At 42.0% G+C, this 15,677-nt stretch overlaps 1 protein-coding gene across 1 annotated transcript in view; it reads left to right on the top strand.

The window, feature by feature from the left end:
- The first annotated feature begins 2,539 nt into the window (after positions 1-2,539).
- OVCH1 (ovochymase 1) overlaps positions 2,540-15,677 on the top strand; it is a 1,371,455-nt gene continuing 1,358,317 nt past the window's right edge. Inside the window, exon 1 of the mRNA XM_078673763.1 lies at positions 2,540-2,728. Within this exon, the coding sequence (XP_078529889.1) occupies positions 2,665-2,728 (64 nt within the window). The 5' untranslated portion in view covers positions 2,540-2,664. The remainder of the gene's footprint in view (positions 2,729-15,677) is intronic.

Here is a 15,677-nt window from a genome sequence, read left to right as displayed (position 1 = left end):
TTTTGTTTCCTGGTTTGTGACAGGATTGCAGGCCAAGATTAGTTTGATGATTCTACAACATTTGATTTGTTGGCAAAATAAGTCGATTGATGAGGACAAGAAACAGAAGTGGGTGAAGGAAAGATCCATGCTGGTTCAGATGAAGGCAGCAGAAAAGGGATAGAGAAATATCAATATAGGACTAGCTAGGTTGTGTTAGTGAGACTCAGGAGGTATATCTGCGGGCAAACCCTTAGGTTTGGTCATGAAGCCCTCACACACCAACCTAGTTGGTGTCATGCTTCATCATCGGGCCCACCACAGTGACACCGAATGTGTCCCGGGTGTGCTGCGACTCCAGATTACTGAGGAGCTGGTATGCTTGCTGAGTGTGCAGTGATGGTGAGAATGAACGTGAAAAGTTAAAAGCTATACAGGTGGTCCCAGTTCCCGAGGGTAAAAGGTAAATTTAATACCTGGGCCCCTGTTAGCAAGATAAAAAGGCTGTGGACGATGTGGAGTGTATTAAGAGCTCCTACGTCCTTGTGGTCTACATGTTTCAGCCAGGCCTTTTGATTAAAACTGGCTTTCCTCAGGACCAATGAGTATGTGTGGGTGATAATAAACTATATTAAGTGACAATGTGTGGTAAAAAGTGTCGCACTCGCTAAGGTGCTGTACGTGTAAGAGGGGGATTCCCTCTACTTTAACTTGCTACTTGCTGTTAAAGCCTCATGGGTCACTTGGCAGGGAGGGAAAGAAGACCGGTATTTCCGATCAGCGTGCTCCTGCGACCTATCGTCCTGCTCCAGTGTCCTCGGGACACATACTCATTGGTCCTGAGGAAAGCCAGTTTTAATCAAAAGGCCTGGCTGAAACATGTAGACCACAAGGACGTAGGAGCTCTTAATACACTCCACATCGTCCACAGCCTTTTTATCTTGCTAACAGGGGCCCAGGTATTAAATTTACCTTTTACCCTCGGGAACTGGGACCACCTGTATAGCTTTTAACTTTTCACGTTCATTCTCACCATCACTGCACACTCAGCAAGCATACCAGCTCCTCAGTAATCTGGAGTCGCAGCACACCCGGGACACATTCGGTGTCACTGTGGTGGGCCCGATGATGAAGCATGACACCAACTAGGTTGGTGTGTGAGGGCTTCATGACCAAACCTAAGGGTTTGCCCGCAGATATACCTCCTGAGTCTCACTAACACAACCTAGCTAGTCCTATATTGATATTTCTACATATAATCAGGGGACCCGGACTAGCCTACCTAGTCCTCTCTCTCCCTTTTGATTTGCTGCTAGCAGAAAAGGGATGACAGACTCAACCATATACTGGAAATGTCAGTAGGATGTACAGTTGTGCGTACCAGCAGGGAAGATCTTGATGCTGGGGGAAATGATGTTCCACAGTGTAGAGTTCATGGCATCCCTATTGACCAGAGTACTGGGATTGATGTGGCAATGTTAAAGAAATCTAATACTTGTCATTATTGTAATGAGCTGGGGTATTGGAAGCAGGAGTGTTGACTCAACCTCAATTTGGGAATGAATATTTTCTCATTCCCTAGAAGTTGGTATGACACTTGTTGTTTGTCTAGTCTTCCCGAAGACTTATCATGTGAAACCCCAGTGGAAACAACGATTGGTGAAAGGAAAGCCCAGGACTCATGTAGCAGTTTTGCAGTGACAGAGGCACATCTGGTAACCCTATGATAAATCCATAAGCATAAAGTCGTATAACAAAGGGTAGGTAAGGCCAATAAGATGCAGTGTACACGCACACTTTAATGCAAATCTAGAGTAAGTAGTCAGGGCGTTTTCCACGAGCAAGAGTACCTCAAGCCAGTCTAAGAATTGTCATAAAGTTCCGGGACGTGCAGTCGTGGAGTTATATTGGGTTAAACAGGAAACATATTACAGCATACTAAGGACAAAAACTGGACTTGATGAGCTAGTTGTGCAAAACAATGTGTAACATGCCCTAGGGCTAATTTCGCACTGTATAAAACGAAAACATACTAGAGACACATTAATAGATCTGAGCAGTCACAGGAAACGCTGGGTTAATAATAACAAGAAACAGAGTAACAATGAAGAACCCAATAAAATACATTACTATCGAAGTTATGCACTCAAAGGTACACGCTTGTTTTTTCCCCTTCCGCGGATAGGTAGAATACAGACGAAATGCAATATTCGCATTACATCCCTCACAAGATGTGAAAGGAAGACGAACACGCGATATAGGTACTATACTATTTAACATCACAAACTGGCATGTATTTCCATTTAGTTTCCTCTCAGGTGGATGAATTGGAAAGCAGTGCCTGGTGCTAATAAAACTCCCGTGTATCCGAGGAGCTGTGTGAACGCCAAGTTTTGACAGCTCTAGATAAACGTAAATAACCTGAAGCGAGAGCAGCCTAGGGCGGGCTGCACTTCCGGGGACCTCCTAGTGACGTCAGCCCTGCGGCCGCGTGCCGTTGCCCCAGCTGAGACGCATCATCTGTCCTGCCAAGTTCATAAAGCACCTGAGAAGGACTAGAGCGGCGCTCTTTCTGTTATTTTTTCTTGGTAAAAGTGAGTAGGGTATTGTGTCGAAAAGGCGTCTGTTCGTCTTCTCCTTAACCTTTCATATGTTTATTCTGTGAAACCAAGTTCATGTTTGGAAATGAAGGCAACAATTAGCCATCTGCTGCTGTCTCTTCTGCTGCTCGTTTCGAATTTACAACGGGGTAGGTTATCCAACGTTTATCAAACCAATATAAAGTACTTTAAGTTGAAGTTCAGGTTTTATTTGAAGTGGGACCCCGCTTGTGGCTTGCTACTTGATTATGAAAGCAGCAGAAGTGTTTATTTTTCTCCGAGTTGTGCTCCTTCACTGAACTCTGGTCTGTCTCTAATTGTGTGTATGTTTCGTATGTTTCAAATGTTTCTTATGTTAAACTTTCTTAATGCCTCGCTATTACTTTTGCCTAAGGGGCAGACGGTCCCATAAATAGTTACCAGACGACTCCGTGGCGCGAGCAGCGCTCCAGTTCTTCTATCTTTCCAGTAAAATCATTTTTTCGGATGTTGTTAGTTCAGGTGAGGAAACGGAGATTTCAACCAGCTCTAAGAAGCGTTACACTTTTAAACAAAAACTCAGGACTGGCGCTTTGCAGCTCGGGGTAGTCGTGTAGCCCTACTCGTTGATAGTGGTAGGTGTGTGTGACACCCTCAACCATCCCCGGCTTTTCCCCCCAATGCATGTTGGTAGTTGTAATTCAGTTTATAATCGAGAGCGACATTTTAAACACGCATGTATCCAGTCTCCTTCCAGGAACTCTGTAAATGTTTTTATGCAAGATATGGCATTACGTGAACATTTCTTGTAAGATACTGATCAGCAACGTTTCACTGCGTTTGTGTAATTTCTCAAAATGTCCATGATAGGACTCCATCACGCACACAAATCAGTCGATTTCACATAATCTTATGTTTGATGTTGTGATCATGGTTATTGACCTCGCTACCTGTAAAGTGTTGTTGGCTAGGATTTACTGGTGTTGGTCTTGGCATGAAGCCGCATGGAAGTAGTGAAGTTCCTTGCCCTTGTACAGTGGTTCATTCCAGATACCCACGGTTGTACCCTATTGGGTTGTGAGTAGTGCTGGGTCTTTATTTAGAATCTGCAATTGCAGTTCTGATTTACCGTTTTGGGAGAGTGTAAATATCTGTTATTTATTGTTAGATGTGAGTTGCTTTATTTTTCAGCCATAAGCAGAAATGGGAATCACTATTGCCAGCTCCCCTCCAAGGTGACCATTGACACCCCAGAGAATCTTAAATTCAAATGGTTCTTGAAAACAGAAAGAACCAAAGTAAATTATCGGGTTAACTGAGTGAGCCATTCAGTGTCTTATACCACTCCAATGAATATGGAACCAACACAGCGGGATAAATCCTGCACACACATGTAAAGAAAAAGTTAGTTGGAGTGAGTTTTTGTACACTTAAGTAAAGGAAGGAATGCGGGGAACCAATGGATTGGTAATGGTGTGGTCTATCCGACTACTCAAAACACGTCAACAGCTGTGCTCTAAGGATTGGTACAATTTATGTGACATACTTTTGTAAAGAACTTTAGCTTTAAACACATTTCTCTTCAGTTCCCTTCCTCCACCCCAAACACCTTTCAAACAGATTACCGTACATAGACTCGTGGGTGGGCGGGTAGAGGTTTCCAAATGACTCGTGTGGTCAAGGATACTGTCCTCGAGTTCAGAGCTTTCACGTAAGAAGTTAAGAGTCTAGGAGTTGTAATGTTCACTTTTTTGAGTTTGATTGAGCTGACGAACCTGGAAACTATTTGTGAAAGAAATACACTGTAGGCTAGGTTAAGCCACTGGTGGCAGTCTCCAAATATTCTTAGTTATGATGTGTTTAAATAAAGGAGACCGCTTCCGTTGTTCTATGCTATGCTATGCTAATTTGAAGATGTATCATAAAATCGAAAAAGCTTGTTGTGTGAACCAACAATGTCTTAGCCTGATTTTTCCAAAATAAACATTTGGTGAATCTAAGTGTCAGGGTAAGCTGTGGGTCACATTCTGTAAGTCTACCTCAGGACTCTGTGTCACAACCTTTCCAGTTCTGGGCTTTGACTTAACCAAGTAGTACGTTCTGGGAGTTGTAGCCTTGATTTGCTTCAGCGGGCAGCAAGGGACTTTAAAAAGGGGTCCTGTTGACTTTGAGACACTTGAACAGAGCTATCAGCAAGTGTTATTGTGTGTGTAGTTCGATAATTTTGCATAATAATGTTGTATGTCGGTTGTGTCGATGCAGTCCAAATTTTCAGGAAAGTATGAAAATCTACTGAAATGCACTTTTATAGTTATTTTACCTTAAACAATTTAACTTTTGGATAATGTTGGTCATTGGAGCGCCTGGGAAAGTTGTGAGGAATAGAATTTCGCAGATTGTTTAACCAATTACCCAATATTTTATGAGCTTTATTAATGTAAAGATTTTAATACTGCCAAGCTCATTGTTGATAAATAATATTTTATGGAAGATTAACACTTTTTTTAAAGTGTAAATTGTAACGGTTTTAAGTAATCATATACAATAAACTTTTTTGACTTGACTACTGAAATGCATTCAAATTTCTGTAGGGAAAAATTAGTCTGCAATAGCATGTTTTTTTAGTTGGAAGAATATAAGTCACTGAGCAACTCACAAGATAGGTGCCCACTGTGCAACCAAGCAGAGCCCCTAATAAAAAGAACTCTGCCCCACTCAGCATCTTAGCCTATGTTAATGACTGGCTTCACCACCTTGGCACCAGTGGTTCACCTTCCATCCTACTGTTGGTGCACACTTTCCCGCTTCTTCTACCATGTATGAAGTTCCATTCATAGTACTTTAGCCTGGGCATATGGCCTACCACCAGTGCTTAATTCCTGCCAGTGGGCCGGCACCAGAAATTATTTCTCATCCCCATACACCAACCAAAGCAACAAACAATGGCAGAAAAGGTAGGATTAGAAATATATGAAGCCAGCAAGAAAGGGAGCATGCAGGGATGAACAAGAACCTGCCACAAGCAGATATCGACAGGGCGTGTAGTGGTTGAATAGGTGGAATCAAAATGAGGCCGCCGTGGAATTCAGCAATACCAGTGGCACTCTTTCAACAACTTTCGTACCCTCACGCTTCTCTTTTTACACATTAAATACACCCCCGAAACCCCAAAGAAGAATGCAGGGTACCCTCCTGTTGTTTTCCACCAAAATCCCTGCTATGCTGTATTGCTATTTCAAGTTCCTAAAATATCTAAATGAATACCAAACCGTAATATTAATTGAATATCTTTGCATACTACACAGCTGTTTTTTTAATAGTTTGACCATGTTATAAGAAGAATATTAATCTCAAATATGGTATGAATAAAGTAACAAGCATTGGCCAAGCCAATATGTCTGACTTTAGATACCAATGCACACAAAAAGCATGACCGGTACCACACAGAGTATTTGTGTCAAGCCAGTGTGTAACCTCCATGATACCACAGGCTTGCAGAATAGGAGGGTATAGTCAGTTACACAGAAATGAGGAATAAATGGTGAGTGCGCTTTTGTGCACGTTTGTATTGACATGCTTGGGAACACTAAATCCAACACCTTTGCCTATGTCAATGCTTGTCTGTTATTGTCAATGAGGTATCCTAAGTGCAAAGAGTATATCTAGACCTGGGTCGTGGGTTTGCTGTGTCATAGGACTCAAGTTGTACTTCGATGATCAGGGTCCAGCAGACTGAAACTTATGCGGTGTTACTTGTGCTCCCTTTCGGAGATTCAGATGAAGAATGGCTTGAAAGTCTGGATTTGGCTGGTTCTATGAGGACAGATAAGATTGACTTTCTTATATCTGATCCCTGTCTATAGTGGCACAGTGTGTATTATTGGACTAGTATGCCACATCGCATACCGTTACCAGCAGAAACTGAAAATAATTTACCATTCCACTCAATAATTTTGCTTCTTTTAGTACAACTGTAGTTGTTGCTTTTATCCCTACTTTGGTGACCCTACTAGTTATCTCTGCACTTGTGACCCCTGCTGTTGCTGATGTCTGTACTGCTGCTACTGTATTCTCCCTACCTTTCAGGCAGTGTTGTTGCTGTTTCTGTTGTAGTGACACTGTTGTGGTTGCTGAGGTCATTGCTGTGTTAGCAAGCATGGTACCTGCTACAATTACAGCTGTGATACCTGCTGTTTATTTTTATTGTTGTAGTAGCTGTTCTTATGGCAGCGACCCCTCCCGTAATACATGCTATTGTCACTTCTGTGGTTGATACTGTGGTCGCTATTCGGGTCCTTGCCATGGTAGCTGCTGGGGTCATTGCTCTCATTGCAGCTGTAGTTCTTCCAGTGGTGCATGGTGGAGATGGCTGAGTTTGCTGCGGTTGATATGACTGTCTTTGCTGTTACAACAATAATGCACCACTGTTGTATCTAATCCTTGGGCTGGTGATAAATTGACTTTCTGCTGTAGTTTCCGCTATGGTGGCTGTTGGGGCTACTTTTACCCCTGCTGTGGTAAGAGCTGTTGGTTGCTGTTGTAGCTGTGGTTTCTGATATGGTATGTATGGAGACTGTGGCAGCTACTGTGGTCTCTTCCACAGTTATAGATGTGGTGGCAGCTTTTTTAGCAGCCATATCCATACTGTGCTTGAAACTGCGATTGTTCCTGTGGTAGTAACAGTGGTTACAGCCACAGCTGTGACTCCTTGTTGCTGATCAGGTGGTGGTGGTTGTTGCTGCTGTAGTCCCTGCTGTGGTAATGATACCACTACTATGGCCACAGCAGTGGTAGCAGCTTTGGTTATTCTTGTGGACCCTGCGGTCATTATTGCCGTGGTCCCTGCTATGGTCACTTGAGTGATCCAAGCTGTGCTTTCAGTTATTGTTGAATATATTCTGAGTCAGCTTAGCATGTCCCCCAGTATGTATGAGGGCTTTATTTCCTGTGTTAAAAAATATACCAATATTTGTCACCAGTATAGATTAGACCCTCCGATTTGTCAGTAGGGCTTGAAAGGGATTTGTGTTAATAAAGGTTTAACTCTGGGAGCCTTTTCTCCCTCTCCATATAAAATAACTTCCTCATTCTCCCTCCAATTAGTGATTTTGTAGCATGCTTGTTTTAGCATGCAGAAACATCAAGCTACTTGTGAAGCTAGGCTATGAGGCCTCCTGCTCTAACCACCCACTTTGAAGATTTCATATGAAGATGAGCCAAGCAGAAGAGCTCTACAGTAGAAACCATCATTAACAATGCCAATCACTGTGCCTTATAAATGAGTGCCTAATCAGTCATTGGGTGTATTCACCCAAGTCCTCATAAATGCACTCTTCACTCATCAACCTACATATTCATGCTTTCATTCACCCCCTTACAGAACCACAATACAACCTCAACAACGTTTGCAGGATCAATTAGTTAAGAGGAACTATGCTAACGCCTAAATATGGTGGGCACATGGCTTGCAAAAACAAATAACATTAAACATAGTAGTGGGTGGCTGTCTTGCTATGGTATTGTATCTAGTGTCTCATTGTTTGAGATACAGTCTGCCACATTTACTCTATGAAGAGTACCATTCTGTTAGAACTGACATCCTTGGTGTGGTATTACCCAAAACATTTTGCCTCCACTCCTCCAGTTTTGCTGAATTTGTTTTTGTTTTCTTTGACTCTGTGCACTTTACCACTGCTAATCAGTGCTAAATTGCTTGTTCTCTCTCCCTCAAATATCTCTTAAATGAGTGTTACCAATAATAGAATACTAAAAACATAAGTGCGTCCCAGTTTTGAGCTTTGGGACTTCAATTTGTGGTTATCGAAATTGTGCAGATAGACAACAGGAACAGAATCCCTTCTTCGTAGGCAACTGCTGGGATTCTTTCTGTCTAGCCCAGGCTTTTGCACACATGAACTGGGGCTTCCTTATGTTGAGAACACATTATTCGGCTTAGTGGGAAAGTAGGATCTGCATCATGGTTGGCCTAACGGCTAGGGCGGCCAACCTTTAATCTGGGGAGTTGAGTTTGAGTCTCGCAATGACGCTGAACATCCTGTGATTCGGGGCAAATCACTTAATCTTCCTGTGCCTAACAAAAAGGAAGGTGTCCTCATGTAATGCAACTGGTGCTATGTAAAGCGCTCTGATACCCGATTCGGGTCAAGTTCGTGCTATATAAAACTCTATTAAATTAAATAAATAAAAAATTTAAATTGCTTGATGTGATGCTGTTTTTGACTAGTCTGACTGGGATCCAGTTAATCAGGACTCCAGTATATCTGCTTTCTCCCTAAATTGTTGTTAGTACCTAGGTGCAATCCCAGATTGTATACTGGGGTACCTTTATCAGACCCTAGTATATGGTACTAAGGTACACAGGGCATAGGTACCCCAGAGTTCTCCAATGGGCTGAGGCATGCATTATGCCACCCATGTGAAACCTTGCAAAATAGAACTACAGGCCTGTCATTGCAGCATGTGTAAGTTGGTGCTTGCACCACTTAAGATTAAGGTTTCCTATATCTAAGGGTCCCTGCACTTAAAACGTATATGTCACACCTATAGCAGGCCTTTGCAATTCTGAAGGCAGGGTGCTTGATTCTAAGTGAGAGGGTGCCCCTACATGAGCAGGACACCCCTGCAGCCTATGGAGACTTTTCTCCCTGGTTGTCAGTGAAGCAGCATATACTATATAGAGGGGCACAGTGTAATTACGTGATGAACATTTCAAACGGCTGCAACAAATCATATCATATTTGGTATCAAACATGTGGGAATCCTACCCTCACACCGTAAACTATGTGGGGGTATGATTCCAAGCACTCAAAAAACCATTCGTTAGGATCTGTGTTCCCGGTACCAACCTTCTAGATCTGTACAGCACAAAACGGTTGCTGCTGACCAGACACATTTCTGCCGCCCTGCTGCTGAGCCGAGGTCGAGCAGAGGAATTTGAACAATAGGCATCCTGTCACAGGGAGGTGTGACCACCTCCCAGAGAGGATTTACTGTATTGGGACCAGGTGGGTGCGCTTGTCAGCACCAGAAAAGCCTGCACACTTGGTGTCCCTGTGCATAGTAAAGTTCGCTAACGCGAGCTTGAGAATGTAACTGTCAGTGAAAACGAAAGGGTTAGACAACGCGGGCAACGGGTAATAGTAACTGTTAGCTGACCAAAGCGCTATTTAAATAAGAACACTGGAGCACAATGTGAAGGGTTAGGCACTAACATGGCGAGTTTAAACACGTTAACGAAAGCTAAACTAAGCGGGTCTCACTAATAATAAAAATGTAAGTACACGGTGATAGTTGCGAGGGGAGCACATGGCAATAATGATAAAGAAAATATGCCACAACTGTTAGCTGACCAAAGCGCTTTTTAAATAAGAACACTGGAGCGCAATAAGAAGGGGTAGACACTAACGCGGCGAGTTTAAACACGTTAACGAAAGCTAAACGAAGCGGGTCTCACTAATAATAAAAATGTGAATAAACGGTGATAGTTGCGAGGGGAGCACATAGCAATAATGATAAAGAAAATAAGCCACTTCCAAGGAAGCACACTTTGGGTTATATAAAGGGCAGCACTCCCATATAGATTATATCTATATATCTCAGCAAAACTGATAGCGTCTGTAAGACGAAGTATACAAATAAGAAAGGCAAATACAAATAACTAAAGTCTGATATTGTTCACAATTTGCAGAAAGTGAACCAATATATGGTGTTCACACCACAAGAAGCTGGAACAACAAATAACCACGACAAATACACCAGAACCCCTTTGAGGGTTGGAAGTATCACCTCAAACAACGTGAGTAAATTCTGGAATCCAGACCTTACATGTGGCTTTCTCAAACTTAAAATGTTCAAAGCAGGCTGAGTTTTTATGCTTACATACTGCTTCAATATTTGCCCCCACAGAACGAACTACAGCAACGGAGAATAGGTATCTAAGTGGAATGGTTCTTTATAAGCATGTTCCCACTAAAACCTAAACACAAACAATCACAGGTTATAAGTTTGCATGTCACCCCAACGATAAAGATATGCTCACGCGCACCGGGTTCTCTCCATACCTCCTAATGGGCTCATAATCTCTCTAAATGATGTCATAAATTATTAAATCTGATTAATATAGCACAAAACTGAGATATGTAACCAGACGGAATATTAAACATGCATATTATGGTGAAATTGGATGCATGCACTACCACCTTACCACATCAGACAAGCAATGTGTTTAATTTAATTTGACTGTTTTGATCAGTAGTAATGTACTACAACATCATAATTTTCTTTAAACAGCCTTGAAAAAGTCGGGGGTTACATTCCCCAGTACGACGAAACACGTGTTGGCTGTGACGTCTCCTCATTAAACAACAACAAAACCCTGAACAAAAGGAACTGGAAAATTTTATTGAGTGTATTACTGTATGAAATGTAATGTGGAAACACCTGTATTTGACAGTATTAATCTTTTACGTGTGCTAGGGAGCAACGAATGTCTGTGGCTTAGCCTAACTAGAAGAGGGAAGTGGTTCTCTTCTCCTTATAGCACCGTGTGAACTACTACCCAACCACGTATATATTAGAAAGGAGTAACTTTCCCAGTGGCGCCAGAAACCTAGTATATTTACCACTACTCCAGAAAAGACGCCTGTTCAACTAGGGGCAGCCTAAGGGTCCAAAATGAATAGCACTAACAACAGAGCAGACAGGGACAAAGAAGCAGAAGACTTATTCAACAATATAGGAGTACAAACACCAAGTACCTCAGCAGGACATGGAGGGCAACCTTCAAAAGCTGAGGGTCTGAAAGAAAAGTTTGTAAGATTAGAAAAACTCAAAATCACAGAATCATCAAGGTGGTGGGATGCAGCTACCCTGAAACAATATGTGAAGGTAAAGAGGATCCCAAGAGGTCTCAGGTCGCAGATTATGCCAACCTACGAAGACCTGGAACCGGACCTTTTACTAGCCTGGGAAAAGGAATTGATCAATAATTCCAATAACTTGATAATGATCTTAATAGAGAACTGTGAAAGAAAAGTGGCCAAATTACAAACAGAGATAGATAAATTAGAACAAGAAATTAAAGACTTTAATCTCCCTGATGTGACCTCCAAGAACTACCAAATTTTGGACGACATAGTGCAGCGACATGTCATGGACATTAAACAGAAAAAAAGCAAAAAACTTAAGAGAGATGAGCGGGACTATCTGGGCGGGAGAATATTTACATTCGCCAAAAAATATGACCACCTCATACCTAGAAACCCCACTCAGACCCCAAGTGAGACCATTTCAGTTGGCTCAAGCACGACTTCTATTGACACCATTAATTCTAGTGAAGCCAGCATAGAAGTAATGGGAGCTACAGGTTCGGTTGATTCCAATAATAGTTTTTTATTGGAAATCAACAGAATCAAGAAAGGAAACAGGGAAAGCAAAAAACCAGGCGCACAAGGAAAACAAGGAGAGGCAAAAGAGCAGGCGCCAGGCCAGGGCAGGGCAGGAATGCGAACCAGGTCCTGGAACCAGAATGTGAATCAGAAGAAATAAATAATGTTACTGTTATGAATCTGAGTGACTTGGAACTCACAAATAACATGGTATCTGTGCTTGAAAAAGGTATGAGTTTTTGCCCGAATAATGTTGGTGATGTATGTAAAACAAAAATTGATTTATTTAAGTTCACCAGATGCTTGAAATTGAAGAAACATTTTGAAATGACTAATCCGACAAATAAAGAAATGCAACAGAATTTGGGTTTGATGGCTAATGGTAATTATAGCATCCAGGATATCCTAGACACTAGGCTACTACTGTCAATCACAGAATGTGAAGATGAGGCAATACTAACAGAAAGAATTATGAGGGACTTTGAAATTGGCCTTGACTACAACATAACAAGTGGGTTAAAAGACAAATCAAAATGGACACCATCACTAACAGCAGGTAACAATATCGATCAGTTTTATAAAGCAGTAACAGCAGACTTAGACAAACACACCATGAAAAAAACAGTTGAACATATGCACAGAGATAATCTCACAAAGGATGAGAGGAAAGCATTGAGAGAACTTAGTTCAAACAGAGAAATAACTATTCGTGAAGCGGACAAAGGGGGGAACATGGTAATAATGAAAAGCAAGGATTATGACCATGAAATACTCACCCAGTTAGAGAATGACAACTGTTATGAACAATTAGGAGCCAACCCGATGTGGAAACTGACAGAATATATCAACACATTACTAAGACAGTGGCGTGGCAATGGTCTTATTGATGACAATGAACACGCCTATCTAAGGGTAGACAGACCAAGATATCCTTGCATCTATACAGTACCGAAGGTACACAAACCCCATACTTTCCCTCCGGGTAGACCTATTATATCAGGCATCGGGGGGCCAACAGAGAGGCTCTCAGAATATGTAGACGTGTTCCTAAAACCGTTAGTACAAAACCTTCCATCGTATATAAGGGACACGAAACATATTCTGGGAACCATGGCAGACCTACCATGGGATGAAACCATGACAATGGTCACATTAGACGTTGTCTCCTTATACACCTGCATCAAAAGAGACACGGGACTAACAGCAGTGAAACACATGCTCAGCAAAAGACCTGCTAGTGCATGGGCACACAGCGAAATGATTCTAGAAATGATTGAGACAATTCTGGACAACAACATTTTCCTTTATAAAGAACAGTGGTACAGACAAAAGCAAGGGGTGGCGATGGGCTCCAGATTCTCGCCCTCGTATGCCAACCTAGTAATGGGGCGGTTTGAGGAGACGAGAATCTGGGGTCCACCGGCCTCAGAATGGAATAAGGATATACTATACTGGGGCAGATATATTGACGACTGTCTCATGATATGGACGGGTACCCCAGATAAACTACAGGGATTCCACACATACCTAAACACCAACGATCAAAACATTAGGTTCACGATGGAATACAGCAAAACAAAATTACCATTCCTAGATGTGGAATTCTTCATTGAGAACAACACTATTCAAAGCAGACTGTATAGAAAAAGCACGGCCTGCAACTCCCTGCTACATGCAACTAGTGCACACCCGGAACACCAAAAAAAGGCAATCCCTTACGGGGAATTAGTCAGAACCCGCCGCAATTGCAGCACGGAAACAGAATTTGAAAAACAAAAACAAGGCACGATTAAACGATTCAGAAACCGAGGGTACAACCAAAAGGTATTGCAAAAAGCTGAGAGCAGAATAAACCTACTAGCCAGAAAAGACACGCTAACAGAGAAGCCCAAACAGCTGAAGAAAAATGAAACCGTTAGACTGGTGACATGTTATAATAACTGGGCTCCCATTCTACGCAAAAGTCTAAACAAACACTGGCACCTACTCAGCAAAGACACGATTCTAACAAAACACATAACAGAAAGGCCAACATTAACATATAGAAAAGGCACAACACTGAGGAACATATTGAGCCCAAGTTATCAGGGAAAGAATACCAAAAGCTGTTGGTTAACAGACCCAGGGTTCTATAGCTGCGGTATGTGCGCAGCGTGTAAATGGGCCTACAAAAAGAAGAAGGGATTCAAAGGACCATACAATGAAGAACACCGAATAGTGACAACCATTAACTGCAGTAGCAAATTTGTGGTTTATGCCCTAGATTGCAAATGCGGCAAGAGATATGTAGGAAGCACAAAAAGGATGCTAAAAGACAGAATAAACGAACACATCAGGGCAGTCAAACAAGGTGATATGCGCTACCCGGTGGCAGCCCATATGTCAATATGCCCTGCGCAAACTACGAGTCACTCATTCCAGTACTTTGGGATAGAACATGTACCCATTCACCCGAGAGGGGGTAATAGGGAACTAGCACTGCGAAGAAGAGAGGCTATCTGGATAATGACTTTGAGAAGTGTAGAGCTGGGGCTTAACATTGACCACGAGCTACACTACTTTTTAGGCACCTAGACCAAACATGATGACACAGAATGCAGACTAACGTAAATAAATAAAACAACAAGGGAGTAAGTTGCATGAAATGTGAAATATGAAATACGGTTAATTGGTATTTGTAATGTATTTTCAGTACTAAATGATTATGAGCTAATTATGAAATGTTTATGAGCCAACTAAGAGAAGGTGAAATGAGATTTTGATTGTATCACTGAACATTCTAATGGCCACGTAATGGCACAAAACTGTGCTGAGCCCATTCGAGATGGAGAATTCGATTTTATTAGTGACCGGCCCAACCCTAAAAAACTTTTAAAGATTATTTGTGGCGACCACTTAGTTCACAACCACGATGAGAATCACAGAAAGTTAGGTCACAACCGCCGCACAATTCGAAATCCTCACATATATATCACGGGATATCATGAATAAACAGAATAATAACCTATACAACTGGGAAATAACTGTACAAAGAATTGCGACACCATGAGAATAATACGTAATTAAATCACCATAAGAGAGAAATGAAAATTTAGGGTAATACGATCAGAAGATGCAGGGATTGCTGCAACTAGGAGCTCAATATCCACAAAACGTAATTACACCTTGAAATATAAGGGGGATTATAGCGAATCCCTGATAAACATAGAACCCTTCAAAAATAAGTGTATGGTTATATCGTATAACAGACACTCTAATATGGCGGCCGTGTGAGGCTCGAAAAGCTGTAAACCTAAACAGGACCGATAGGCGGGGCGATCAGGAAGTGACGTCTGCCAGTTACATGGCAGAATCTCTGATGTAAATACAGGGCGCGAGTTCGGAACGTTCAAACTGCCTCTTACTCGAAGCAGAAGGGACTTATCATACTCCCCGCCAAGAACACGCCGAAAAGGTAAGACCCGGATAACGGGAGACCAGCACTGCTAACGCGAGCTTGAGAATGTAACTGTCAGTGAAAACGAAAGGGTTAGACAACGCGGGCAACGGGTAATAGTAACTGTTAGCTGACCAAAGCGCTATTTAAATAAGAACACTGGAGCACAATGTGAAGGGTTAGGCACTAACATGGCGAGTTTAAACACGTTAACGAAAGCTAAACTAAGCGGGTCTCACTAATAATAAAAATGTAAGTACACGGTGATAGTTGCGA

Source organism: Lissotriton helveticus, chromosome 1_1, assembly GCF_964261635.1.
Source record: "Lissotriton helveticus chromosome 1_1, aLisHel1.1, whole genome shotgun sequence".
NCBI classification, from domain to species: Eukaryota; Metazoa; Chordata; class Amphibia; order Caudata; family Salamandridae; genus Lissotriton; species Lissotriton helveticus.
The sequence above is the reverse complement of the archived record's forward strand: the minus strand, read 5'-3'. Positions and strand labels throughout refer to the sequence as shown.